Genomic DNA, 25,426 nt, shown 5'->3' with positions numbered 1-25,426 from the left:
AAATTAATCCCACTGCCCCAGAATCTCCCCACATTCCTGCATCAATCCAAAATTAATCCCACTGCCCCTCTCTCTACCCACATTGCTGTATCTATCCCAAATTAATTCTAATGCCCTGCTCTTGCCCCATAGTCCTGTAGGAATCCCCAAACTAATCCCACTGCCCCACAGTCTCCCCACATCTCTGTATCAATCCCAGATTAATCCCACTGCCCAGTTCTCTCTGCACACTCCTGCACTTGTCCCAAAATAATCCCACTGCCCCACAATCCCTCCACATCTCTGCATTTCTCCCAAATTAATCCCACTGCCCCACCCTCTCTCTACATCTCAGTAGCAATCCCAAATTAAACCCACTGTCCCACTCTCTCCATAGTCCTGCATCAAACCCAAATTAATCCCACTGCCCGGCTTCCTCCCCACATCCCTGCATAAATCCCAAATTAATCCCACAGCCCTGCCCTCTCCCCACATCTCTGCACCCGTCCCAAATTAATCCATCTGCCCCGCTCCCTCTCAACATCTCTGTAACAATCCCAAATTAATCCCACTACCCAGATCTCTCCCCACGTCCCTGCACCTGTCCCAAATTAAGCCCACTGCCCCGCTCTCTCTCCCCACGTCCCTGGTGTCATTTCCAGAGCCCGTTCTCTCACTCTCCCAGCCTGGGAAGGTGATGAGCTGGTATTTTCCACATCGCAGGCGAATAGCCACACTTTGTTCTGTGTGGGGATTTTCCTCCCCCCGCCCTCGGTCTGCCTCATTTACAAACTGCCTGTCAGAGCACACGCAGACTTGTCTGGTTTCCTTTGCAAACCACAGGCGTTGTGTTGATGTGAAAGAAGTCATCGGGTTTGAGATTTCCCGTTTTGCCACGCAGCCAATGACGAGGTTCCTCACGTAAACACGCAGGACTCAGCATAAAATAGCCTCCGGTTGCAAAAAAAGGTCCACTCGATTTTGACAATCGGTCGGTGTTGAATGTTGCTTTGCAATCAGCTCCAGTACCACACCTCTTAGACCCACTCTTCAGAGGAAGCCCTGCCCCGTGTAAGTATGATTTTAGCTAATTTGGGATCTGTTTCTGGAACTAACTCCAATCGTTTCCAGGCTGAAAGAGTAAGAGGGAGAGGAAAAGAGAGAGAGAGTGGCCTGATCTAGAATTGAGACAAGGGGAGAATAGGGAGAAGCTAAACAGGCTGAGGCTGTTTTTCCTGGACCGTCAGACACTGAGGGGTGACCTTATAGAAGTTTATAAAATCATGAGGGGACATGGATAGGGTAAATAGAAGGTCTTTTCCCTGGGGTGGGGGAGTCTGGAATTAGAGGGTATAGGTTTAGGGTGAGAGGGGAAAGCTATAAAAGGGACTAAAGGGGCAACTTTTTCACCCAGAGGGTGGTGCGGGTATGGAATGAGCTGCCAGAGGAAGAGGTGGAGGCTGGTACAATTACAGCATTTAAGAGGCATCTGGATGGGTATATGAATAGGAAGGGTTTAGAGGGATATGGGCCAAGTGCTGGCAAATGGGACTAGATTAGGTTAGGTTATCTGGTCGGCATAGACGAGTTGGGCCAAAGGGTCTGTTTCTGTGCTGTGCATCTCTAAGACTCTATGCAAGAATGGGATAGTGGGCTTCTTTTCTGCTGTAATGCCTTCCCAGCTCCTTCAATCTCCCACATAGCGTTGCTCCCCAATACTTTGCCCCTGGGGGTATCTTAACTCTGGTCTAGCCCGGGGTGCGGGGAAGTGATTTGATTCACAGGGGCGAGCGATTGCATTTATGTAGCACCGTCCCCCACCCCAGAGTAGCCCCATGAAGTACTTGGAACAGGGAGGGTGGGACATGGGATGAGGGTTGTGGCTAATCGGTCACCAGTACCCATCATCTCACCTTTGCCCCAGATGTCCCTTCAAATCTTGCTGGGAACTACCAACCTCATGGTTTAGAATTAACAACTACTCTGGTATCACTGGCACCGAGACAGGCCGAGATGCATGCCACTTCCCCCTGTCTGAGTGAGGCCATTGAGCACAGTCCACAGAGATGCCTTGCTCTGAGAGAATTGCTTCTGTATCATTCGATAGGCCTCACAGCCCACTCCCATGGGGTCAAGTGAGGATGAAGGGCCAGCACAGGGCTCAGTGTTGAAGAGTTTCCCACTGTCCCTAAAAGGAGTCTGACTTGATTTTCTTTACCCACCCCGCTCAACCATTCACCGGTTTGCTTGATTCTGTGCTCTGAGTGGCATTGAACGTGCATTTGCATAGCACCCTTTGACCTGATATTTAAAAAACAGGCCAGTTCACGTGCTCTGCAGGAGGCTGGCGCTGCAGAGATTTATTTTGCCTTCACTCATGGGATGTGGGCATCACTGGCTGGGTGGGCCTGGCCTTTCTCACCCTGTCCCTAATTGCCCCTCCAGTCGGTGGGGGTGGGCGGCCTTCTTGAACCGCTGAAGTCCACATGTGATACGTTGACCCACAATGCCCTTAGGCAGGGAATTCCAGCAACTTGACCCAGTGACACTACAGGAGTGACCAATGTATTTCCAAGTCAGAATAGTGAGGGGTTCAGAGGGGAACTTGCAGGGGGTGGTGTTCCTATGTATCTGCTACCCTTGTCCTTCTCAATGGAAGTGGTCGTGGCTTTGGAAGGTACTGTCTGGGGACCTTTGCTCCTCAGAATCCAAGGATCAAGGAAATTGATAGCATGGGTTGTGAGGGGTTTGGAAATACTAACAGGTGACAGACAGCTTAGCCAAAAAGTTTAGTTTTGAAGATTGTATTCAAAGAAGCGGAAATAGAGAAGCTTGGGATAGTGAACTCCAGGACCAGGCACTGCAGATGAAGCCTCATGTGTCTGGCAGAGAAACTGAGACACACATTCATGCAGCGAGACTTAACCAGTCATTTATAAAGGATGACCGAACTCCCCCCCCCTGCTTTCAGAGATCCCTTCTATGCCAACCAGTTCTGAGGAGTCATTACTCACCTCTGGAGTAGGGATTGGGGGAGCGTGAACCCAGGTCTCTAAGCCCAGTGATAAGGACACTATCACTGTGCTACAACAGCACTGATCCCTTGTTTAGGCCAGAAGGTAGAGGAGCAAGATTAGACCATTCAGCCCATTGAGTCTGCTCTGCCATTCAATCATGGCTGAAATGTTTCTCAACCCCATTCTTCTGCCTTGTCTCCATAACTTTGGCTTCAAGACACTCAATGACTTGGCCTCCACAGCTCTCTGTGGCCATGAGTTCCACCGAGCCACCACCCTCTGGCTGAAGAAATTCCTCCCCATCTCAGTCCACCCCTTTACCCTGAGGCTGTGCCCTCAGTTCCTGGTCTCTCTGACCGGTGGAAATGCCTTCTCCATATCCACTCTATCCAGGCCTCTTGGAATTCTGTACGTTTCAATCAGATCCCACCCACCCTCATCCTTGTAATCTCCACCCAGAGTCCTCAACCACTCCCCATGACAAGCCCTTCATCCCGGGGATTATTCTTGTGAACCTCATCTGGACAACATGCCAAAGTACAAAGAACAATACAACACAGGAACGGGCCCTTTAGCATTCCATCGATACATTCATCCCATCAGTAAGGATAAGATCCCATATTCAGTTAATCTGCCTGACATATCTTGGAGCATTTGCATTCTGTAGGTTGAGCACTCCTATTGCGGAAGAGCCATTTTTTTTTGGTTGACACTCTCCTTGCAAATTGAGCTTTCTGTTTGTATAACTGAATCGTGATTCACTTTTTCAGGAAAGGGCCATATCAAAACTGTGAACAAACAGATTGTGATACTGTACAACTTCCTGAGATCAAGCAGCGTGCTGGTTTCTGTGGTTTCACTGTGGACCAACATTGACTTACACTGCACTGACAAATATATCTCTGACTCCGGACCCAGACCTGCCTCCTGTGATTAAAGAAATGACCGCCGCGCATTTCGGATTGATGCTCGGCCTTCTCTTCTTGGTCGGAGACTCCTTACCAGGTAAGATAGATGGCTGCCCTTCCCACTCTCTTCCCTCATAACAGAGAACTGCAAAAAAGACATTTCAGGGAATATTCCTGCTCCCTGTAAATGTGCAAGTGGACAGCTTTACTCTGTATCTGACCCTGTGCTGTCCCTGTTCCTGGGAGTGTTTGATGGGAGTGAGTGTAGAGGGAGCTTTACTCTGTATCTGTCACCGTGCTGTCCCTGTCCTGGGGAGTGTTTGATCAGGGACAGTGTAGAGGGAGCTTTACTCTGTATCTAACCTCATGCTGTCCCTGTCCTGGGAGTGAAAGGCTGATGGAGAAAAAGCGCGAAGGTAGAGAGTCCGACAGAATTGATGAAAGTGAGACCAAGTTGGATAGAAGCCCTGAGCGAGAGTTAGACATGGTGACAGATAGATTGGTAAGCAGTCTGACATGGGTTCAGGTAAAACTAAAGTCATCTCAGTCCCAGAGCACCATGGTCCTGCTCTATCATTGGAGAGAAACAATTGCTGATGGATTTACTCTGACGGTCGGCATATCTCATGCAAAGGCCGAGATTGAGAAGGTGGGGCTTTCATAGTGTGGAGTTATACTGAGGGTAGTGCACCCTCAATATTGACTGAATTTATTCCTTTCCTTTGCAGAGGCCATACAGTGTGAAGAAAATGTAAAGCCCGTGACGGCTAGGCAGGGAGACACAGTTTATTTGCCATGTTACTTTAGGCCCGAGGGGCAGCTCGATAAGCTGTTGGTGTCCTGGCAAAAGGCACATCAGGACTATCCCCTAATCGTGCACGCAGAGAGGCGAGGGGGTGAGATGCAGGGACAGCAGGACGGCAGCTTCAAAGGCCGCACGGCTCTCCCTCCTAACTGGGATCAAACGGGGAATGCAACTCTGCAGCTCTCAAGGCTGAGGAACACCGATTCTGGGAACTATACCTGTTACGTGAGAGCAGAGCAACGTTCCACTGTCTGTGCCTCGCTGCATCTAACTGTGAACTCAGGTAAGCAGGATTCTGATTCTGTTGCAGCGTATAAGTCCTTACCCCCAACCTCAGGGCACCCGTCAATAGGACTCTTCGCTGAAATACAGCCACTGTTTCTTTCCTTAATTCGTGGAGTGAGGGTGTCGCTGGCTAGGTGAGCATTTATTGCTGTGAAGGGTGAACCAGGTAACTATGGGTCTGGTTATGTAGGCTGGACCAGGTAAGGATGGCAGTTTCTATCTCTAAAGGACATAAGTGAACCAGATGTTTTTTATCCTCCCAAAAGGTGACAGTGGATTCATGGTCATCACTAGATTCTTTATTGGACTCGAATTCCTCTAGCTGCCATGCAGGATTTGAACTCAGTTCCCCAGAACACTGTCTGCGGCTCTGGATTAACAGTCCAGTGACAATATCATGGCCCATCGCCTCCCCTTTTTGACACGGGAAATCCAGCAGGTGACCGGTTCATGGGAAGATCCCACAGGCAATGGTTGCATTTATTTTTAATAAGAGACGTGAGGTTTAGTGTTGGAGACCAGGTCTCTATTTAATATTCATGCGTGAAAGAGATTAGAGAGGAAAGTGAAGGTTTTGCATGAAGCTCCATAGTGTCCTGACCACTTTCACTGAGGTTAGCATTCTTAGAATCCCTATAGTGTGGAAACAGGTCATTCAGTCCATACCGACCCACCCGGACCTTTATTTACTCTACATTTCCCCTGACTAATGCACGTAACACTATGGGCAATTTAGCATGGCCAATCCACCTAACCTAACCTACACATCTTTGAATTGTGGGAGGAAACACAAGCACCCGGAGGAAACCCAGGCAGACATGGGGAGAACGTGCAAACTCCGCACAGACAGTTGCCTGAGGCTAACGACTTGTGCCACTCACAAATTAAACAGGTGCCAGGACAAAACAAGTTGAGGTTCCACCGAGATTCAAACTCGGATCGCTGGATTCAAAGTTCAGCATGCTAGTCATTACACCAATGAACTACCCTGTCATACCTCAGAGACCATCAGCAGCAGAATTCAACAATCACCTCTTGACATTCGTTGGCAAGATGATCAGTGAATCTCCCATCAATATGATCATGGAGGTTAATATTGACCAGAAGCCAAGTTGGATAAACACAGTGGCTACAATGCCAGGTCAGGGCCTAGGATTATTGCAGCATATAACTCACCTCCTGCCTCCCCAAAGCCAGTCCACCGTCCGCAAGGCATAAGTCAGGAGTGTGCAGGAATACTCTTCACTTACCTAGACAGACAGCTCCAGAAATACTCAAGAAGCTCAACACCATCCAAGACAAAGCAGCCCAATTGATTGGCATCATATTCACAAACATATCCTCTCCCTCCACCAGTGACCTGCAGTAGCAGCAGCTTGTACCAAAGACAAGATGCACTGCAGCAAAGATCCTCAGACAGCACCTTCCGAACCCACAACCACTTCTATCAGTCAGGACCATGGTCATGGGAGCACCACCTCCTGCACCCTGGCCTAACCCAGACCTTAACCCAAGCCCTAAGCCTAACCCTATCGCAAGTTCCCGTCCCAGCCACTCGCCATCCTGATTTGGAAATATAACGTCAGTGTCACTGGGTCAAAATCCTGGAACTCCAGAACGGCACTGTGTGTACAGTGGTTCAAGAAGACAGCTCACCACTGTCTTCTCAAAGGGGGCAATTAGGGATGGGCAATAAATGCTGGGCCCAGCCAGCAATGTCCACACCCAGTGATAGAATGAGGGGAAAAAAAAGTTCAAATGGATTTTGTCTCCTCATACGTTAGTTGCTATTGTTGGATTTGACTCATGTGTCTGGAGAGTTCATGTAGGCGATATTAATTATCCAGAATTATAACTTCACCTCTAGGTCCTTACATGGCTCAGGTTGAACTTTTCACTAAGATGTTGGTCAGCATGTTTAAGTTGGGCTGAAGGACCTGTTTCCATGCTGAATGACTCTGTCACTCCATGAGTGCATTCCAATAGCAGGTTTCACCACATTGCAATGTCTCACCCAAGCCTGATTTAACATTGGCTTCAAAGTAGTTATCTGTCCTGAAGTTATGGACCAGGCTGAAGGGGACAAATAGCCTTAGGCCAGCTCCTACTTTCTTACATTCTTTCTGTACATATTTGCCCCTCTTACTAAAGACTTGCTTTCCTCTTTGTTCAAACGTTTAGGGGCCTATGCACGTCTCTCCGCATGGATAACAGTCTTGCTCCTACCACTGATGAAGATTCTAACGTGAAGCTCACTCCTCCTCCAGCCCACCTTCCGTGGTCCGGACCTCTGGGGTCTGCCTTCCTTCCTCCCACAGCCTTGGCTGGAGAATCTCAGAACACAGCCTCGAAAGCATCAGACTTGTCCTTGTCCGCTGAAGCTTGTGGGTTGGGGGGGAGTTCAGTCATGAGAACATTCAAGAGAAGAAGCCAAAGGATTTTGTTTGAGATGAATGCATTCGGTGTTGGGGGGGAGGGGTGGACAGTTGTTATGAAATTAGGGATGTTAGGTACCATGGGGTAAGACACAAGTTGTTAACCAAGACTTAACTCCATCCACAAGCATCCACTCCCTCCACAATTGACGCTCAGTCGCAGCAGTTTGTACCAGCTAAAAGATGCAGTGCAGAAATTCACCAAAGATCCTCAGGCAGCACCTTCCAAACCCATGACCACTTCTATGTGGAAGGACAGGGGCAGCAGATACATGGAAACACCAACTGCACTGCAGGTTCCCCTCCGAGCCACTCACCATCCTGACTTGGAAATATATCGCCCCTTCCTTCGGTGCCGCTGGGTCAAAATCCTGGAATTCCATCCCTAAGAGCATTTGCAGGTCAACCCACAGCAGCGGTTCAAGAAGGCAGCTCTCCACCACCTTCTCAAGGGGCCACTAGGGGCGGGCAATAAGAAAAATTGGGTGGTGGTTTAACCTGAGGGTCAGCATGTCTCCTGTGAGGAGATCGGGAGATCGTTCGGTGGTAATCTCAGCTGGGGTGAACCCTGACTGTTGGCACAAAACTGTATGGCAAATCAACCGAGTTCACACAAGCCAAAAAAGCTTGTGATGCCCACATCCCGTGAACCAATAAATCAAAATCGACAGAGAGATAAGCCAATGGGTAGAGGGGGTCTGTTAATTTTTCTTGTGTGCCAATGGTGAGCTTCACCATCCTTAATTACCCTTGAACCGGCTAGCTTCTTCAAAAGCCTTCAGATAGTACAAGGAGTTTGATATGTAAACGGTAAATTATTTGTTTAGAGAAAAGGGTGAATATTGCAATACGATGTGATGTACTTTTCGGGGGGTCAACCGCGGTCAGTCATTGGACAGTTCGATATAATGCGTGACTCATATGACTGCTTACAGTAGCAGTGGTCGGCCTCAGTGGTACAACACCCACTGTGTTTGTAAAGCTATTGTCTGTCTCATCTAAAAATAAAGCAGACGTGTTCTTGTCACAAGCGATTGGCGTGCATGTGTTAAAGAGAAGAAGGTAACGGGGGGTGCGAGGGAGGTGGGGGAATGAAGCAGCAGAATGTGGAGTGCTATGGAGCCCGGGCTGACAGGAAGGCACGCACCATGCTATTGGGCCAAATGGCCTCCCTCTCACGTCGCTGGGCCTGTGAATTCTGAAAACTACAGCCATCAAGAGTTCGGTGAACCCAAATGCAATGCAGGTTCACTTGAGTAAGTCCCCAGAGGTGACCCAAGGATGGACAGGTTGTGGAGACAGCAACAACACAGGAACAGGCTAATCAGGGCAGAAGTGCCAACCAATCAGCACCTTTCCTGCCCCTACCAACTGAACTATGAATTGTTGCCATAAATTTGGCATTCATGTGTTGGTATCCTGATGAGTGCATGAGGTAAAAGCTTAGGCAACACATCTCTCTTTTAGATACAGTGCACTGTGTTTATCTAGCACCTCTGACCACCTCATTTTTTCGACTGGAGGAAAGGTTGCTGGGGATTGGTTGATGGGTTGGCTGTGATTGGCTGAAGCGTTACCAAGGGAGAAATCATCTGGGGGAACTATAAGCTCCCCATAGTTTATTGGTGGTGTCAGAGCCTCTGCAAATATGGTGGCCCAATGGTTAACTCTCCTACCACACAGCACCAGGGACCTGAATTTGATTCCATCCTTGATCAACTGGCTGCGTAGAGTTTGCATGTTTTCCCTACGTCTGCATAGGATTCCTCCCACAGTGCAAACCAATAAGCACTTGGCAGTGTAAACTGTTGTCATAAATTTGGCATTCTTGCATTTGTATCCAGATAAGTGCAAGTGGAAAAGCTGAGGCAGTGTGTCTCTCTTTTAGCCTTGTTCTCATTTTGTTCTATATTTATGTGGAGCCTTTCATGTAACGAAGCAGCCAACATCATTGACAGGGGTTACATAGAATAAATCTGACTCAGAACCCTAGGAAGAGATATTAGGTCAGTTCTAATGAAAGTCTTAAGGGTGGGTAATGCTGACCATCTTGCCATTCTAATCTAATCCTCGCTGCCTGTACATGATTGGTATCTCTCAATTTCCTGCCTGGTCATGCATTTGTCTAAATGCCTCTTAAACTTTGCTATTTTATCTTTTTCTATCACCTGCCCTGGTCATATGATCCAGGCGTGACTCTGAACAAAAGCCTTCCCTCTCACATGTCTTTTAAACTACCTCGCACCCTTCTCTTTAAAGGTATGACCTCTCATATTTGATATTTCCACTCTGGGGAAAGGGACTCTGACTAGCCAGGTGAACGTGGGTACTGCAGATGCTAGAGATTAGAGTGGTGCTGGAAAAGCACAGCAGGTCAGGTAGCATCCGAGGAGCAGGAAAATTGACCTTTTGGGCAAAAGCCCTCCATCAGGAATGACTCTGACTATCCACCCTACCCATGCCCCTCAAAATTTTATATACTTCAATTCTGAAAAAAGAAACAAGATGATGGAGTCTTTAATGAATGGCAGGACACTGGGTAGTTCACACAAACAGAAAGATCTTGAGGTAATTATTTACTGATACAATACAATACAACTCAGGAACAGGCCCACCAATCCTGCACCAATTCCTAATCCTTCTTTAGATCCATTACTTATTGCCCATGTTCATGTGTCCATCAAGATACACCTTAATCATTACTAACATGCCTGCATTCATCACCTCCATTGGCACCCACTACCCTCTGTGTGCAAAACTTTCCCCTCACTTCTTCCCAAAACTTTATCCTCACACCTCGAATCAGCTCCCTCATGCAGTTGACCTCTCCATCTCCATAGTTGAAATATCAAATATGAGAGGGCATACCTGGGAGGTAGGGAAAAAACCTCCGACTATCCACACTATCTATGCCTCCTATAATTTTGTAACGTTCTATCAGGTCACCCCCTTGGCCTCTGTCTTGCCAGTAAAGACAATATGAGTTTAAAATCCGACTTCATATCCCAGAAGTCAGTGGAGCATGTGATTAGGATGGTGATGGTGACACATGGTTTCTCATGCACTCTGCTTTCATCAGTTATGGCATAGAGTATTAGAACTAGGCCTCAACCTGATAGTAGGCCTCACCGTTGCCATGGTGACCATCAGCCAAATCCCATACTTTGGGTCCAGGGACCCTTCCTCAGAACTGAAGGTAGCTAGAAAAAGGATAGTTTTTATACAGAATACAGAGTGGCAGGGAGGAGTAAATGATGGGTGGAGATACAGCCCAAAGAGAAACAAAAGAGAGAATATATGCAGAGTCAGTTGATCAAAGAGGAAGTGAATGGATGTCAAAGTTTATGGGCCGGGTGCTGGCAGGTGGGACTAGATTGGGTTGGGATAACCAGTCGGCATGGACAGGTTGGACCGAAGGGTCTGTTTCCATGCTGTACATCTCTATGACTCTATGACTCTATATGCAGGTTTGCATGGATTCGCCATGCTCAACATCTCCATAGTGTGTGGGCTAGGTGGATTAACTGTGGGTTATGACTCAATGACTCTCCTTTGACACCTTCTGCTGTCCGAGTTCTGCACTGAACAACTGGGTGGCAGGACAGTAAGGGAAAATAAGACTGAGGTGTGTGAGTTTGGGCCAGTTCCCTGAGGGAGGAGAAACACAGAAAGTGAGGCATAATGTCCCCACCCAGGATCAAACTGGGGACCATTTGCATGTGAGATAAATATGTTAACCACCACGCTACGCAAACTATGCTGGAGCAGAACTTTGTTACATGTTCATTCCTGCCCAGAGACAGCTCTGTGATTCAATTTGATTAGATACAATGGTAGCCCCAGGATATTGGTGGTTTCTGTGCACAGATTGTGAGGATACTAACACCGAGAGTCTCTCTGTGTCTCTGTCTGTCTGTCTCTGTGTATCTCCCTCTCTGTCTCTGTGTCTGTATCAACCTCTCTGTGTGTGTGTCTCTCTCTCTCTCTCTCTCTCTCTGTATTTCTCCCTCTGTATTTCCCTCGCCTTTGCTCTCTCTCTCTCTCTCTCTCTCTCGTACTGTCGGTATTCTCTCTCTCTCTCTCTCTCTCTCTCTCTCTGTGTGAGAGCTTGGTCAGTCTGACAATGCTGGGAGACAGTTGTATTAGTTAAAATCAACGAGGTAAAAACAATGACTGCAGATGCTGGAAACCAAATACTGGACTAGTGGTGCTGGAAGAGCGCAGCAGTTCAGGCAGCATCCAACGAGCAGCGAAATCGACGTTTCGGGCAAAAGCCCTTCATCAGGAATAAAGGCAGTGAGTTGTATTAGCTGCAGGTGTGGAAAAGAGCATAAGACATAGGAGCAGAAATTAGGCCATTCAGCCCATCGCGTCTGTTCTGCCATTCAATCACAGTGATACGTTTCTCAGCCCCTTTCTCCTGCTTTCTCCCTTGTAACCTTTGATCGTCTTGACAATTAAAAACCGTTCTATCTATGTCTGTCTGAAATCAGAGGAACTTAGTTCAGAGGGCAGGAGCAGGCCGATACGATGGGTACATGTGACAGCAAATTAGACAGGTGGATGTGTACATGAACCAAAACCTCCTGACTGAGGCTTCCTGTCAGTATTGTGGCAACTGTGGAGAGTATGTGTCAGGATAGCTGGCTGGTCTAACGTGCTGTGTTCAGGTGCAGTTTCTGCCGGAGGCATGGGTTTTGAATCCCACTCCTGATAGTGAAGGCCTGTTTTAAATTCTTCAATGACTGAAGTGTGACACAATGAACACTGGTGCCCCCATGTAGGATTGGAAGGCACACCCGCTGATGTAGCGTTAGATAATTACACTAAAACCGAAAGAATGTCAGATGCTGGAAATCAGAAACAGAAACAGAAATTGGTGGGCAAGGTCAGAACTGTGGCAGCCTCACTGGGCCTGAGAGGTTAACTTTGATTTCTCTCCACAGAGGCAGCCAGACCTACTGGGCATTTCCAGCAATTTCTGCTTTCGGCTCAGTGTTTGCAGTGAGTGTGTGGAAGGGAGGTTATTGTAGGTTCCCCTGACAGCAGCAGCAGCAGCAGGAGTAGGGGCCTAGATGAGTCTTGGCCAATCCAAGCTGTGGGTTGGACATTATGTTGGTGTTAATTTCCGATTCCCAGCAGCAGCAGCAGTAGGCAATGTGTGGCCCGGTTACCTCAGTCGGTAGAACTTGAGATTCTTAACCCCGAGGATTAAGGTTGTTTGTTCGAGGTCCATGTTGGGTGAAGCCTTCCTTTTCAATAAAACACACTCTCACACCTTCTTATCAACAGCTCAGTCCCACTTGGCTGATCTTTCACTGATCTTAGTGAATCAAGTTAAAAATCACACAACACCAGGTTACAGTCCAGTAGGAAGTATATGGGTTCACATAAACCTGTTGGACTATGACCTGGTATTGTGTGACTTTTAACTTTGTCCAGGCCAACCTAACACCAGCACCTCCACATCTTTAGTCAATAACGAGGCCCAATTCTCACTCTTGGAGTGCAGTGAACACATAGTCTCTCTGCAGCCACTCGCTTTATTAAGAGCTCTATTAGTGCTGCCTTTATCAATGACACACTGCGGAAGGCTAGGCCGCAAAGCCAGAGGCTGCACACATTCACACTCACCCACAGACACAAACATTCAGCTGGACCAAAAACAGAAATTGCTGGAAACCCTCAACAGGTCTCTCAACATCAGTAGAGAGAAACCAGAGTTAACATTTCAGGCCAAGTGACCCTTCCTCAGTTCTGAAATATGCTGGAACAACTCAGCAGGTCTGGCAGCCTCTGTGGACGGAATGTAAAATTAACATCTTGGGTCCAGTGACCATTCCTTCAGTTCTGAGCTTTTCCAGCAATTCTGTTTCTGTTTGATGATTTCCAGCATCTGCAGTTTTTTTTAGTTTTTTTATTTAATATCTGACACTACATCAGCAGGTTGTGTGATCCAGTCCTGATAGGGGGATGTTAGTGTCAATTTTATCACAAGGTCACACTCCAGTCATTCATGTCTTTAAAATGGTCCATCACTGTCAGGGGTGGGATTCAAACCCCCACCTGCAGGAGAGACTGTGACCGGAACACTGTGCTGTTAACCGCTCGGCCATCCTGACACTTACCAGCCGTGGGCTCCACAATGTTCACAGTCCAGGAGGAAGTGGTTCATTGAGGTCTGTCCACATCTCTCAAACTCTCTTTCTCTCTCACATTTCCCCATCACATCAAACCTGATCCTGCCCCACTGAGCTCATATCCCCCTACCTCGACTCCATTCTCTATCCACTTGCCCAGACCCTATTTACTTGCAGCTGATGCCCTCCCCTATATCGACAATTTCCAGTCCCCTGGCACTAACTGCTTCCTGTTCACCATGCATGTCCAATCTGTCTACATTTCTATTCCCCACCAGGGTGGCTTGAAATCTCTAAGCTTCTTCCTTGAGCAGAGACCTGAACACTTCCCATCCACCACCCTCTCCTCCGCGTGGCTGAACCTTTTCTCTCACTGAACCATTTTTCCATTAATTCATCTCACCACCGAGAGTCTCTCTATGCCTTTGCATCTGTCTCTCCTCTCTCTCTGTGTATCTTCCTCTCTGTATCTCTGCCTCCCTGTATCTGCCTCTCTGTCTCAATTTGTGTCTCCATATCTCCATCTCTCTCTTACTTTCTCTATCTCTGTGTCCTTCTCTCTCTGTGTGTTTCTCTCTCTCGCTCCCTCTGTGTGTGCATGTGAGAGTGTGTATTTGTGCATATGAGCCTGAAAGGTAAGGCTGATGAACTCAGGATGTGGATAGGTTCATGGCACTGGGATATTACAGCCATTATAGAAACATGGCTGAGGGAGGCTCAGGTCTGGCAGCTTAATGTACCATGGTACAGGTGTTCTAGGCAGGAGAGAGGTGGTGGAAGGATGGGAGGGGGCTTTGCATTTTGGATTAGTGTGAGTATCACAGCAGTAGCCAGAGATGAAATAACTGAAGGATCATTGAATGAGGCTTTGAGGGCAGAGCTGTGTAATAAGAAGAGGATGGTGACATTATTGAGGACACAAACACTCACAGGAATAGGAGGAGTAAATATGCAGGGAGACTAGGGAGACTTGCAAGAGGAATAGTGTTGTCACAGTAGGGGATTTTAATTTTCCCAACATAGCGTTAAGGGCTTCGATGAGGTGCAATTTGTTAAGTGTGTTCAGGAAAGTTTCCTCGAGCAGGATATAAAGGGTTCTACACGGGAAGTGACAAAACTCAACTGACACTTGGGAAATAGGGCCGGACAGATGACAGAGGTGACGGTGGGAGAGCACTTTGGGACCAGTGACCATTGTTCTATTAATTTTAAAATAGTTATGGAGAGGTTCCTGTGAGTGTGAAGGGCAACGTTGGAAGGAATAGGGATCCCTGGATGACAAGAGATATTGAGGCCCTGACCAGAAAAAAGAAGGAGGCGTGGCTCAGGTACATACAGCTGGAATCATGGGAATCTCTGGAGGGACACAGGGGATACAGGAGTTTACTGAAGAAGGAAATCAGGAGGGTGAACATGGAGCATGAGATAGCCTTCGCTGAGTATATTACAGTGATTCCAAAGAGGTCCTTTAAGTATATTAAATGAAAAAGAACAACGAGAGAGTAAGTCAGGGCAGCACAGTGGCTCAGTGATTAGCACTGCTGCCTCACAGCACCAGGGTCCCAGGTTTGATTCCAGCCTCGAACGACTGTCTGTGTTGGATTAGTGGTGCTGGAAGAGCACAGCAGTTCAGGCAGCCTGGAACTCAGGGATGTAGCCCCAAGGCCTAAGGCCAATGTTGGGTGACAGACGTCTTTTGAAACACACACCTTTTTTCCAACAGCTCTCTGACCCACTCTGCAATCTCCCCTGACCTCTCACTGACCCTGTCCCACACCTCTTGCTCTCAGGAATCAATTCTCAGTTTTGTATGTGGGATCAGCATCGAGAGTGTGGCACTGGAAAAGTGCAGCAGGCCGGACAGCATCTGAGGAGCAGGAGAATCGACGATTCAGGCATAAGCCCTTCCTCAGTCTCATTCCTGACTCTTGACTCTGATCTCCAGCTTCTGCAGATCTCACATTGTCCTTCAGATGGGAGATGTGTGAGTTTGGCCAGTTCCCTGAGGGAAAAGAAAGGCAGAAGTGAGGCATAATGTTCCCACACTGGATCTCACTGGGGACTTTTTGTTTGTGAGGCGAACGTGATAACCACTACACTATGGAAACTGCTGAAGCAACACTCTTGTACATGTCCCTTCCTGCTTGGGAGGAGCCCTTCAATTCACAGTGAATAGATACAATCTCAGCTCTGGGACATTGACTATGTGGAGACTCACACACTGAGAGTCTCTGTACATCTCTGGATCTCTGTCTCTCTCCTCTCTCTCTCTTTCTGTATCTTCCTCTCTGTATCTCTGTCTCCCTGTGTCTCCCTCTCTGTCTCGGTTTGTGTCTCCATATCTCCCTCTCTCGCTTTCTCTCTCTCTCTGTCCTTCTTTCTGTGTGTTTTTATCTCTCTCACTGTGTGTGTGTGTATGTGTGTGTGTGTATGTGTATGTGTGTGTGTATGTGTGTGTGTATGTGTATGTGTGTCTGTGTTTGTGTGTGTGTCTGTGTGTGTATGTGTATGTGTGTGTATGTGTGTGTGTGTGTGTCTGTGTGTGTCTGTCTGTATGTGTGTGTGTCTGTGTGTGTATGTGTGTCTGTGTGTGTATGTGTATGTGTGTGTATGTATGTGTGTGTCTGTGTGTGTGTATGTATGTCGGTGTGTATGTGTGTGTCTGTGTGTGCGTATGTGTGTGTGTCTGTGTGTATGTGTGTCTGTGTGTGTATGTGTATGTGTGTGTGTCTGTGTGTATGTATGTCTGTGTGTATGTGTATGTGTGTCTGTGTGTGTATATGTGTGTGTATGTGTATATGACTCTGTGTATGTGTGTGTGTCTGTGTGTGTGTGTCTGTGTGTGTGTCTGTGTGAGTGTATGTGTGTGTGTCTGTGTGTGTCTGTGTGCATGTGTGTGTCTGTGTGTGTGTCTGTATGTATGTGTATGTGTGCGTGTATGTATGTGTGTGTGTGTGTCTGTGTGTCTGTGTGTGCATATGTGTGTGTGTATGTGTGTCTGCGTGTATGTGTATGTGTGTGTGTGTGTATGTACATCTGTGTGTATGTGTATGTGTGTCTGTGTATGTGTATGTGTGTATGCGTATGTGTGTCTGTGTGTGTGTGCGTCTGTATCTGTGTGTATATGTCTGTCTGTGTGTCTGTGTCTGTGTGTCTGTGTGTGCATATGATTGTGTGTGTCTGTGTGTATGTGTGTGTGTCTTTGTGTGAGTCTGTGTATGTGTATGTGTGTATGTGTGTGTATTTGTGTGTGTCTGTGTATGTGTGTGTCTGTGTGTGTGTCAGTGTGTATGTGTGTGTTTCTGTGTGTCTGTGTGTGTAAGTTTGTGTGTCTGTGTGTATGTCTGTGTGTATGTCTGTGTGTGTATGTGTGTGTATGTGTGTATGTGTGTGTGTACCTGTGTGTATGTGTGTGTGTGTCTGTGTGTGTATGTGTCTGTGTGTGTATGTGTGTCTGTGTGTTTATGTGTGTGAGTATGTGAGTGTGTCTGTGTGTATGTGTCTGTGTGTGTGTATGTGTCTGTGTGTGTGTCTGTGTGTGTATGTATGTGTGTGTATATATGTGTGTGTGTGTGTATATGTGTGTGTATATATATGTGTCTGTGTGTGTGTGTGTGTGTACATATGTGTGTGTATATATGTGTGTCTGTGTGTCTGTGTGTGTGTGTGAGCGAGCTTTGCCGGTGTCACAGTGGGAATGCTGCAGGTTGGGAATGTGGGAGTGTGTGGGAGGGGGGTGATTGCAGGTTCCCCCAACAGCAGCAGGAGTAGGGGCTTGGATGAATTTTAGCCAATCCAAGCTGTGCGTTGGACATTATATTGGTTTTAATTTCCGACTCATAGTAACAGCACTGGGTAATGTATGGCTGGCTACCTCAGTCAGTAGAATATGAGACTTTTAAAGCCAAGGATTAAGGTTGTGGGTTCAAGGTCCATGTTTGGTGAAGCCTTCCTTTTCAATCAGCAGCTCAGTCCCAATTGACTGATCTTTCACTGATCGTAGTGAATCAAGTTAAAAATCACGCAACACCAGGTTACAGTCAAATAGGTTTAGTTGTAAGTGAAGCTTTCAGATAAAACTGTCAGACTATAACCTGGCATTGTGTGACTTGTAACTTTGTCCAAGCCGATTCAACACCAGCACCTCCACATCACGAGTAAGTAAAGCCCTATCTTGTGAAGGCACAGCTACAATTGAACACACTGCACTAATAAACCACAAATACCTGCAGCAGCTCAACCTGCTGTTTCTATTTGCAAAATGTCTTTCTGCCACTTGACCACACAGGAAAAAAGTGAGGACAATAGACAACAGGTGCAGGAGTAGGCCATTCTGCCCTTCGAGCCTGCACTACCATTCAGTATGATCATGGCTGATCATCCTTAATCAGTATCCTGTTCCTGCCTTATCTCCATAACCATTCATTCCACTACCTTTGAGAGCTCTATCCAACTCTTTCTTAAATGAGTCCAGAGACAGGGCCTCCACTGCCCTCTGGGGCAGAGCATTCCACACAGATGCAGATGCTGGAGATCAGAGTCAAATGGTGTGGTGCTGGAAAAGCACAGCCGGTCAGGCTGCATCTGAGGAACAGGAGAATCAACGTGTTGAGCATGAGCTCTCCATCAGCAATGATTTGGAGATGCCGTTGTTGGAGTGTACAAAATTAAAAATCACACAACACCAGGTTATAGTCCAGCAGGTTTATTTGGGAACACTGGCTTTCAGAGTGCTGTTCCTTCATCAGGTGAGGTTGGCAGGGGCAGCAGAGAGCGTGTGTATGATAGAGGGTCTGCGTGAGTGTGTGAGTATGTAAGAGTGTGTCTGTCTGTGTATTTGTGAGTGTGTGTATGAGAGAATGTATAGCGTAGTGGGGTCACCTAGAGTGTGACATGAACTCAAATTCCCAGCTGAGACTCTCATATACACACACACACACACACACACTCACACATCCCCCCCAAGACACACCCACGCACATACTCTCTCACAGACTAATACTCCATCACACTCTCACACGCACTTTGCCTCACACTTTCAATGCATTGTCTGAGCTGAGAATTCACCTTTTATTCATAAAACCTTGTTATCTCGAGAATGAGACTTCAACGAAGTTGTGGGATTTACATATTAATGAACCGAAACCTGCAACCCACTCTGAACGATGAAAGACGTAACAGCAAACTAGGTTTGTTCAATATATTATTACGGTTGCACGATACTGTGACCTTTTGCTATAATTTCTGTGTCTTATGATCCTGCTCCACAGCTACCTGATGAAGGAGCAACATTCAAAAGCCATTGCTTCCAAATAAACCTGTTGGACTATACCCTGGTGTTGTGAGATTTTTAACTCAGTCTTGTGAAGGCACAGCTGCAACCAAACACACTGCACTGACAAACCACAAATACCTGCAGCAGCTCAACCTACTGCTTCTATTTGCAAAATGTCTTTCTGACATTTGATGACACAGCACAGACCTCACTGGGTATGGAGGAGAAATACACTAGTCAAAGCAGCTGGGAGGAAGTGAAATGCTCTCTCTATCTGCCTGTGATTGATCAAAAGAGGCAAGTCTACCTCTCTCACAACTGAAGTCAGGAGGAGTGTGACAGTCCCTCCCCAGAGATTGTACCTGTTCACAGGTACAGGCAGGAAGGGACATGTCCAAAATTACAACAACCACGCGGTTTCCATAGTGTAGTGGTTATCACGTTCGCCTTACACGCGATAAGTTACCAGTTTGATTCTGGGTGGGAACATCGTCTTTCATCTTAGGCTTTTCTCCTTCCTCGTGGAGCTGGCCAAAACTCTGACACCTCACTCTTGAGGTTTTGTCCCGACTGCCCCATCCAGAATTGGGACAGTGCAGGGTGTCAAAGGAGACAAGCGCTGGGTATGACCCCTCATGGGAAGCTGAGAATTGATTCCTGAGAGCAGGAGATGTGGGGCAGGGTCAGTGAGAGGTCAGGGGGGATTGCAGAGCGGGTCAGAGAGCTGTTGGAAAGAAGGTGCTTGTTTCAAAAGACGTCGGTCACCCAACATGGTCCTTGGAGCCACACCCCTGAGATCCAGGCTCTCTCACATTGTCACTAACTGAGCCAGCCAGTGATGATGCTGGGTGCTACCTCATCAGTTGCTGTCGTGAGGTCGTTCAAAAGCCGTCATTTCGGGCATTTTTAAAACAAATCTCGCTGATGTTGGAAATGCTGGAATAGAATCAACTCATTGATCCCGACTCTCCTCCAAATGAGGTGTTTGCACTCACCAATGGGAGCTTCTTCTTGTATTCATGGAGGAGACTATTCTGCCCATTTCCAGTTTTAGTCTGTGCTGGTGGAAGGGGGTGGAGGGGTTCTCGGTGAGGGGTGAGATAAGTGGGAATGGACAGCAACATGACCAAGTGGGAGATATGCAAAGGCAGCGCTGAGTGAGTGAGAAACTCCCTTAATGTGTGTGTGTGTGTGTGTGTGTGAGACTGTGTCTGTGTGAGTATGTGAGACTGTGTGTGTCTGTGTGTGTGAGAGAGACTGAGTGTGGGGCCCAGTTTAATGTAAGTGCACAGGGGCCCACTAGTGGCCTGGATGGGAAAGGAGCTCTGCTGCAAGACTTGATTGGCGAGACGGGGTCCTTCAGAACAGACGGGGAACAAAGCATCATTGTTTGTGTACATTTGTACCCAAGGGGGGGGGGCTCACAAAGCAACAGGCTGGAATGTGGGTGAGTGTGAACAGAGTCTGTGTGAACAGAGAGGTGTGTGCAGACACTGACTGGACTGAGCCTTCGTGTGAACATTGACAACGGAATGGGGCGGGGTTAGTATGCGTCAAGCTGGCCGAGCGGTCTCAGGTGCTAATTTAAGCTGCAGCTTGTTTTTGAACTGACGGTTTGAGTCTCACTCCTGATTGTGTGGGTTTAATTTTTTGTAAACTCATGAACGAATTGGAGTGTGAGCTTGTGATACAACTGACACCCTCCCCCACCCCCACACCACAACTCCAACTCCAACTCCACCCCCAAGGCCCCTGGTGCTGGGAAGTCAGACTCGTTTCCCCCTGCCCCAGGCGGGTTGACAGAGCCGCAGGTTACTGTTTGTGTCTGTGAGTGTGTGCAGCCTCTGTGTGTACGGCCCACACCCTCCCCCAGTGTCGATTGGAAAGGCAGCAGCACTGGGTAATGGAGCTCTCAGTGAAGCGAGTGGCTGCAGAGAGAGAGAGAGTCTGTGTGTCGCTGCACTCCATCAGACTGCAGGGAGAATTTCGGAGAAAGTGAGGGCTGCAGATGCTGGAGGTCAGAGGGGAAGTGTGTGGTGCTGGAAAAGCACAGCCGGTCAGGCAGCGTCCGAGGAGCAGGAGAGTCAACGTTTCGGGCAGAAGCCCTTCATCAGGAACCCGGGAGTATTGAGCCTCCTGATTGACTCGGACCAGTGAACGATCAGGGCGCATCTAAATGGGGGAGAGCTGATCGGAAGAGGGTGTGGTGTTTTTAAAAAGGAGCAACTCGCCCAACGTGGGGCTCGAACCCACGACCCTGAGATTAAGAGTCTCATGCTCTACCGACTGAGCTAGCCGGGCACTCCATATACCATTCCTTGCAGTAATTACTGGGGGGGGGGGGAATTTGGCAATTAGCTCCCTCCCATACACTCTCTGCAAACATCCAGATCCACAGGGAGAAAGAGTGACTTTCAGAGTCTGAGTCTACATTCGGGTCGGGCAACACCCTCTGGCCTCGCCAGGCGACGCCCCCATCCCATGAGCCATCAATTTGACACTGCCCTCCTTACGTTTCCCAACTGTCCACCGTCCTTCCCACCGATCCGCTCTACCCTCCTCTCTGACCTAGCACTATTACCCCCAAACCCATCTAACTATCGCAATTTCAGCTCCCTTTCCCCCAACCCCACTCCCACTCCCCCTCCTATTTATCTGTCCACCCTGTTGACTCACAATCCTCATTCCTGATTCAGTGAATGCCTGTTACGTTGATTCTACTGCTCCTGATGCTGCCTGACCTGCTGTGCTTTTCCAGCACCACATTCAGGACTCTGATCTCCAGCCCTCATTCTCTCCAACAATGAGAGAGAGCCTGGATCTCAGGGATGTGGCTCCAAGATCCAGGTTGGGTGACCGAGGTGTTTTGAAACACGCATCTTCTTTCCAACAGCTCTCCGACCCAATCCACAAATTGCCCTCTCACTGGCCCTGACCCCAGGAATCAATTCTCAGCCTCGGATGGGGGAAGGTGTGAGTTTGGGCCCGTTTCCCGAAAGGAAGAAAAAGTTCTGCTGCATACGACACAAAGGTTGGAGGTGTCGTTGACAGTATAGAGGGCTGTTGTAGGCTGCAGCGGGACATTGACAGGATGCAGAGATGGGCAGAGAGGTGGCAGATGGAGTTCAACCTGGATAAATGTGAGATGATGCATTTTGGAAGGTCGAATTTGATAGCTGAGTACAGGATTAAGGATAGGATACTTGGCAGTGTGGAGGAACAGAGGGATCTTGGTGTGCAGGTACATAGATCCCTTAAAATGGCCACGCAAGTGGACATGGTTGTTATGAAAGCATATGGTGTTTTGGCTTTCATTAACAGCGGGATTGAGTTGAAGGGTGCTGAGATCTTGTTGCAGCTCGATAAAACTTTGGTTAGACCACACTTGGAATACTGCGTCCAGTTCTGGTCACCCTACTATAGGAAAGATGTGGATTCTTTGGAGAGGGTTCATATGAGGTTTATCAGGATGCTGCCTGGTTTGGAGGGCTTATTTTATGAAGAGAGGTTGACTGAGCTCGTACTTTTTTCATTGGAGAAAAGGAGGAGGAGAGGGGACATAATTAAGGTATACAAGATAATAAGAGGCATAGATCGAGTCGATAGCCAGAAAGTATTTCCCAGGACAGATATGGCTAACACGAGGGTTCATAGTTTGAAGCTGGTTGCAGGAAAGTCGAGAGGGGATGTCAGAAGTGGACTCCACACAGAGAGTTGTGAGAGCATGGAATGCGTTGTCATCAGCAGTTGTGCAAATTTAAGAGACAGCTGGACATGCATCTGGTCACAGAAATTTGAGGGTGCAGATATGAGGATCAATAGTGGGGCCTCTTGCTCAGCGCTCTACTGCTCGAAAATGGTCCCACCCAGAATCGAACTGGGGACCTTTCGCGTATGAGGTGAACGTGATAACCACTACACTATGGAAACAATACGGCTGAAGGCTGATTGTACACATCCCTTCCTGCCTGCGGGAACCCTGCGAGCCAGGTGGAATGTATCCAATTTCAGCCCTGGGATTGTTGCTGTTTCTGTGTAGAGTTGTGCAAACTCAGACAGCAAGAGTCTCTCTCTCTCTTTCTCTCTGTGTTTATGTGTGTGTGGCCGGTGGTGAGTCTGTGGGAGGGGGGTGATTGCAGGTTCCCCCGACAGCAGCAGGAGGAGGAGCCTGGAGGCGTTTTGTCAAACCCAACCTGCGGGATTGTAAGATATTATGGTTTTAATTCCCGATCCATAGCAGCAGTAGCAGCACTTTTGCATTTCACACAGAAAACATGACTGGATAAGTGGTGGAAGCAGATTGACCACAACCAGATAAGGCAAACACATTCCCTGGTGTGGCGCCCAGCTCGCTCAGTCGGTAGACCATATGACTTTTAATCTCAAGGTCGTGGATTGGAGCCCCAGGTTGGGTCAGACTCTACGTCCACCCCACCCTAAGCATTTCCACTTTGCCCTACGGCATGGATCTGACTTTAAGTCGCCGCTCGTTTCTCTCTGCAGTCTGATGGAGTGCGGCGACACACAGGCTCTCTCTTTTATAAGAGCTCCATTCCCGAGTGCTGCTGCCTTTACTAATAACACAGAGACTGCATGTAGTCACAGTCACTCCCAGCCACAAACATTGAAGGGTGGTTTTTATAAATCGGCCTGAAGCAGCGGGAGCTCAAATCCTGGCCTGGGGGGGGGGGAAGAGATCGTGTCAATTGGATCACAAGGTCAGTGAATGAGAGGGAGTGGGATTAGAACTCACGCCACCAGGAGAGGATACGATCGGAATACAGCACCGGAAAACCACTCGACAATCACGTCCCATTCTCAGCGGAAGACTCAGTCCACGCAGTAACAGTCCACACACTTCTCTCAAATTCGGCCACACTGACACATTCCCGCCACTGGCTCCACAACGGCGGGAGAAAGGGGTTGAGGAACCTATCGGCCATGATGGAATGGCAGAGCATACTGGACGGACCGAATGGCCTAATTTCTGCTCCAGTATTTTAAGGTCTTTCTTGCAACCTGCAGCTTTCATACTGTCTCTCAGACTCAGACAGAGAGAGAGACAGGTACACAGTAAGAAATACAGACACAGAGTGAGTGGGAATAGAGAGGGAGAGAGCGAGGGAGACAATCAGCGAGAGAAATACAGACAGAGGGAGATGCAGACAGAGAGGGAGATAGCGAGACAGATAGAGAGGGAGATTCAGAGAGAGAAAAATACAGAGAGAGAGAGAGAGAGAGACAGGGGGTGATACAAATACAGAGACAGAGAGGGAGATACAGAGATAGACAGAGGCACTGAACTGGCCCAAACTCATACACCTCACTCTTCTTTTCCCTTACTGTCCTGCCACCTCGTTCAATGCAGAACTGGGACAGCACAACGTGTCAAAGGAGAGTCATCGAGTCATAACCCCACAGTTATCACAGTTACTCCATCTAGCCTGCAGACTATCGGGTAATTGAGCATGTTCAATCCACCCTAACCACCCGAAGACTGGAAGAAGAACGCCTCATCTTCCGCATTGGGACCCTCCACCCACACGGGATGTGGATTTCACCAGTTTCCTCATTTCCCCTCCCACCCCCCACCTTATCCCATATCCAACCTTCTCAGTCAGCACTGCTCTCTTGACCTGTCCTACCCTGTCCATCTTCCTTCCCACCTATCCACTCCACCCTCCTCTCTGACTTATCATCATTACCCCAACTCAATCTACATTTTGCACTTTCAATTACCTCACCCCTAACCCCACTCCCCCTCCCATTTATCTCTCCACCCCGTTCCCTCACAATCCTCATTCCTGATTCAGTGAATGTCTGTAACGTTGATTCTTCTGCTCCTGATGCTGCCTGACCTGCTGTGCTTTTCCAGCAGCACATTCAGGACTCTGATCTCCAGCCCTCATTCTCTCCAACAATGAGAGAGAGCCTGGATCTCAGGGATGTGGCTCCAAGATCCAGGTTGGGTGACCTGGGTGTGTGTATATGTGTGTGTGTCTGTGTGTGTGTGCCTGTGTGTATGTGTGCGTATATGAGTGTGTATATGTGTGTGTATGTGTGTGTGTATGTGTGTATGTGTTTGTGGATGTGTGTGTGTATGTGTGTCTGTGTGTGTTTGTGTGTCGGTGTGTGTGTCGGTGTGTATGTGTGTGGGTGTATGTGTGTGTGTATGTGTATGTGTGAGTATGTGTGTCTGTGTGTGTATGTGTATGTGTGTGTGTATGTGTGTCTGTGTGTGTATGTTTATGTGTGTCTGTGTATGTGTATATGTGTCTGTATGTATGTCTGTGCGTGTGTAGGTGTGTATGTGTGTGTGTATGTGTATGTGTGTCTGTGTGGGTGTCCGTGTGTATGTATATGCGTGTGTGTATGTGTGTGTCTGTGTGTGTATGTGTGTCTGTGAATGTGTGTCTGTGTGCATATGTGTGAGTGTACGTGTGTCGTTTTGTGTATGTGTGTGTGTATGTGTGTCTCTGTGTGTGTATGTGTGTCTGTGTCTATGTGTATGTGTGTCTGTGTGGGATGTGTGTGTATGTGTATGTGTAAGTGTGTATGTGTGTATGTGTGTGTGTGTGGGTG

At 47.9% G+C, this 25,426-nt stretch overlaps 1 protein-coding gene and 2 non-coding genes across 3 annotated transcripts; 1 reads left to right on the top strand and 2 right to left on the bottom strand.

Moving 5' to 3' along the window:
- Positions 1 to 3,836: 3,836 nt before the first annotated feature.
- On the top strand, positions 3,837 to 7,486 carry LOC140492356 (myelin-oligodendrocyte glycoprotein-like). Its single transcript, XM_072591274.1, has 3 exons — positions 3,837 to 4,001; positions 4,633 to 4,992; positions 7,176 to 7,486. The coding sequence occupies exons 1-3, from the start codon at positions 3,938 to 3,940 to the stop codon at positions 7,241 to 7,243; spliced, it is 492 nt and encodes a 163-aa protein (XP_072447375.1). The 5' UTR covers positions 3,837 to 3,937; the 3' UTR covers positions 7,244 to 7,486.
- Positions 7,487 to 21,072: 13,586 nt separating this feature from the next.
- On the bottom strand, positions 21,073 to 21,145 carry trnak-cuu (transfer RNA lysine (anticodon CUU)). Its single transcript has one exon. It is a non-coding gene; the product is annotated as a tRNA-Lys (tRNA).
- Positions 21,146 to 22,701: 1,556 nt separating this feature from the next.
- trnam-cau (transfer RNA methionine (anticodon CAU)) lies at positions 22,702 to 22,774 on the bottom strand. Its single transcript has one exon. It is a non-coding gene; the product is annotated as a tRNA-Met (tRNA).
- Positions 22,775 to 25,426: the final 2,652 nt, after the last annotated feature.

Source organism: Chiloscyllium punctatum, chromosome 21 (genome assembly GCF_047496795.1).
Source record: "Chiloscyllium punctatum isolate Juve2018m chromosome 21, sChiPun1.3, whole genome shotgun sequence".
Lineage (NCBI taxonomy): Eukaryota > Metazoa > Chordata > Chondrichthyes > Orectolobiformes > Hemiscylliidae > Chiloscyllium > Chiloscyllium punctatum.
This window is presented reverse-complemented; position numbering and strand designations above follow the sequence as displayed.

Bases quoted from the DNA above. Each gene is read 5' to 3' on its own strand.
- LOC140492356 (XM_072591274.1), top strand. From the start codon at position 3,938: ATGACCGCCGCGCATTTCGGATTGATGCTCGGCCTTCTCTTCTTGGTC. The intron at 4,002-4,632 runs GTAAGATAGATG...TTTCCTTTGCAG, and splicing joins GGTCGGAGACTCCTTACCAG to AGGCCATACAGTGTGAAGAA. The intron at 4,993-7,175 runs GTAAGCAGGATT...TCAAACGTTTAG, and splicing joins GCATCTAACTGTGAACTCAG to GGGCCTATGCACGTCTCTCC.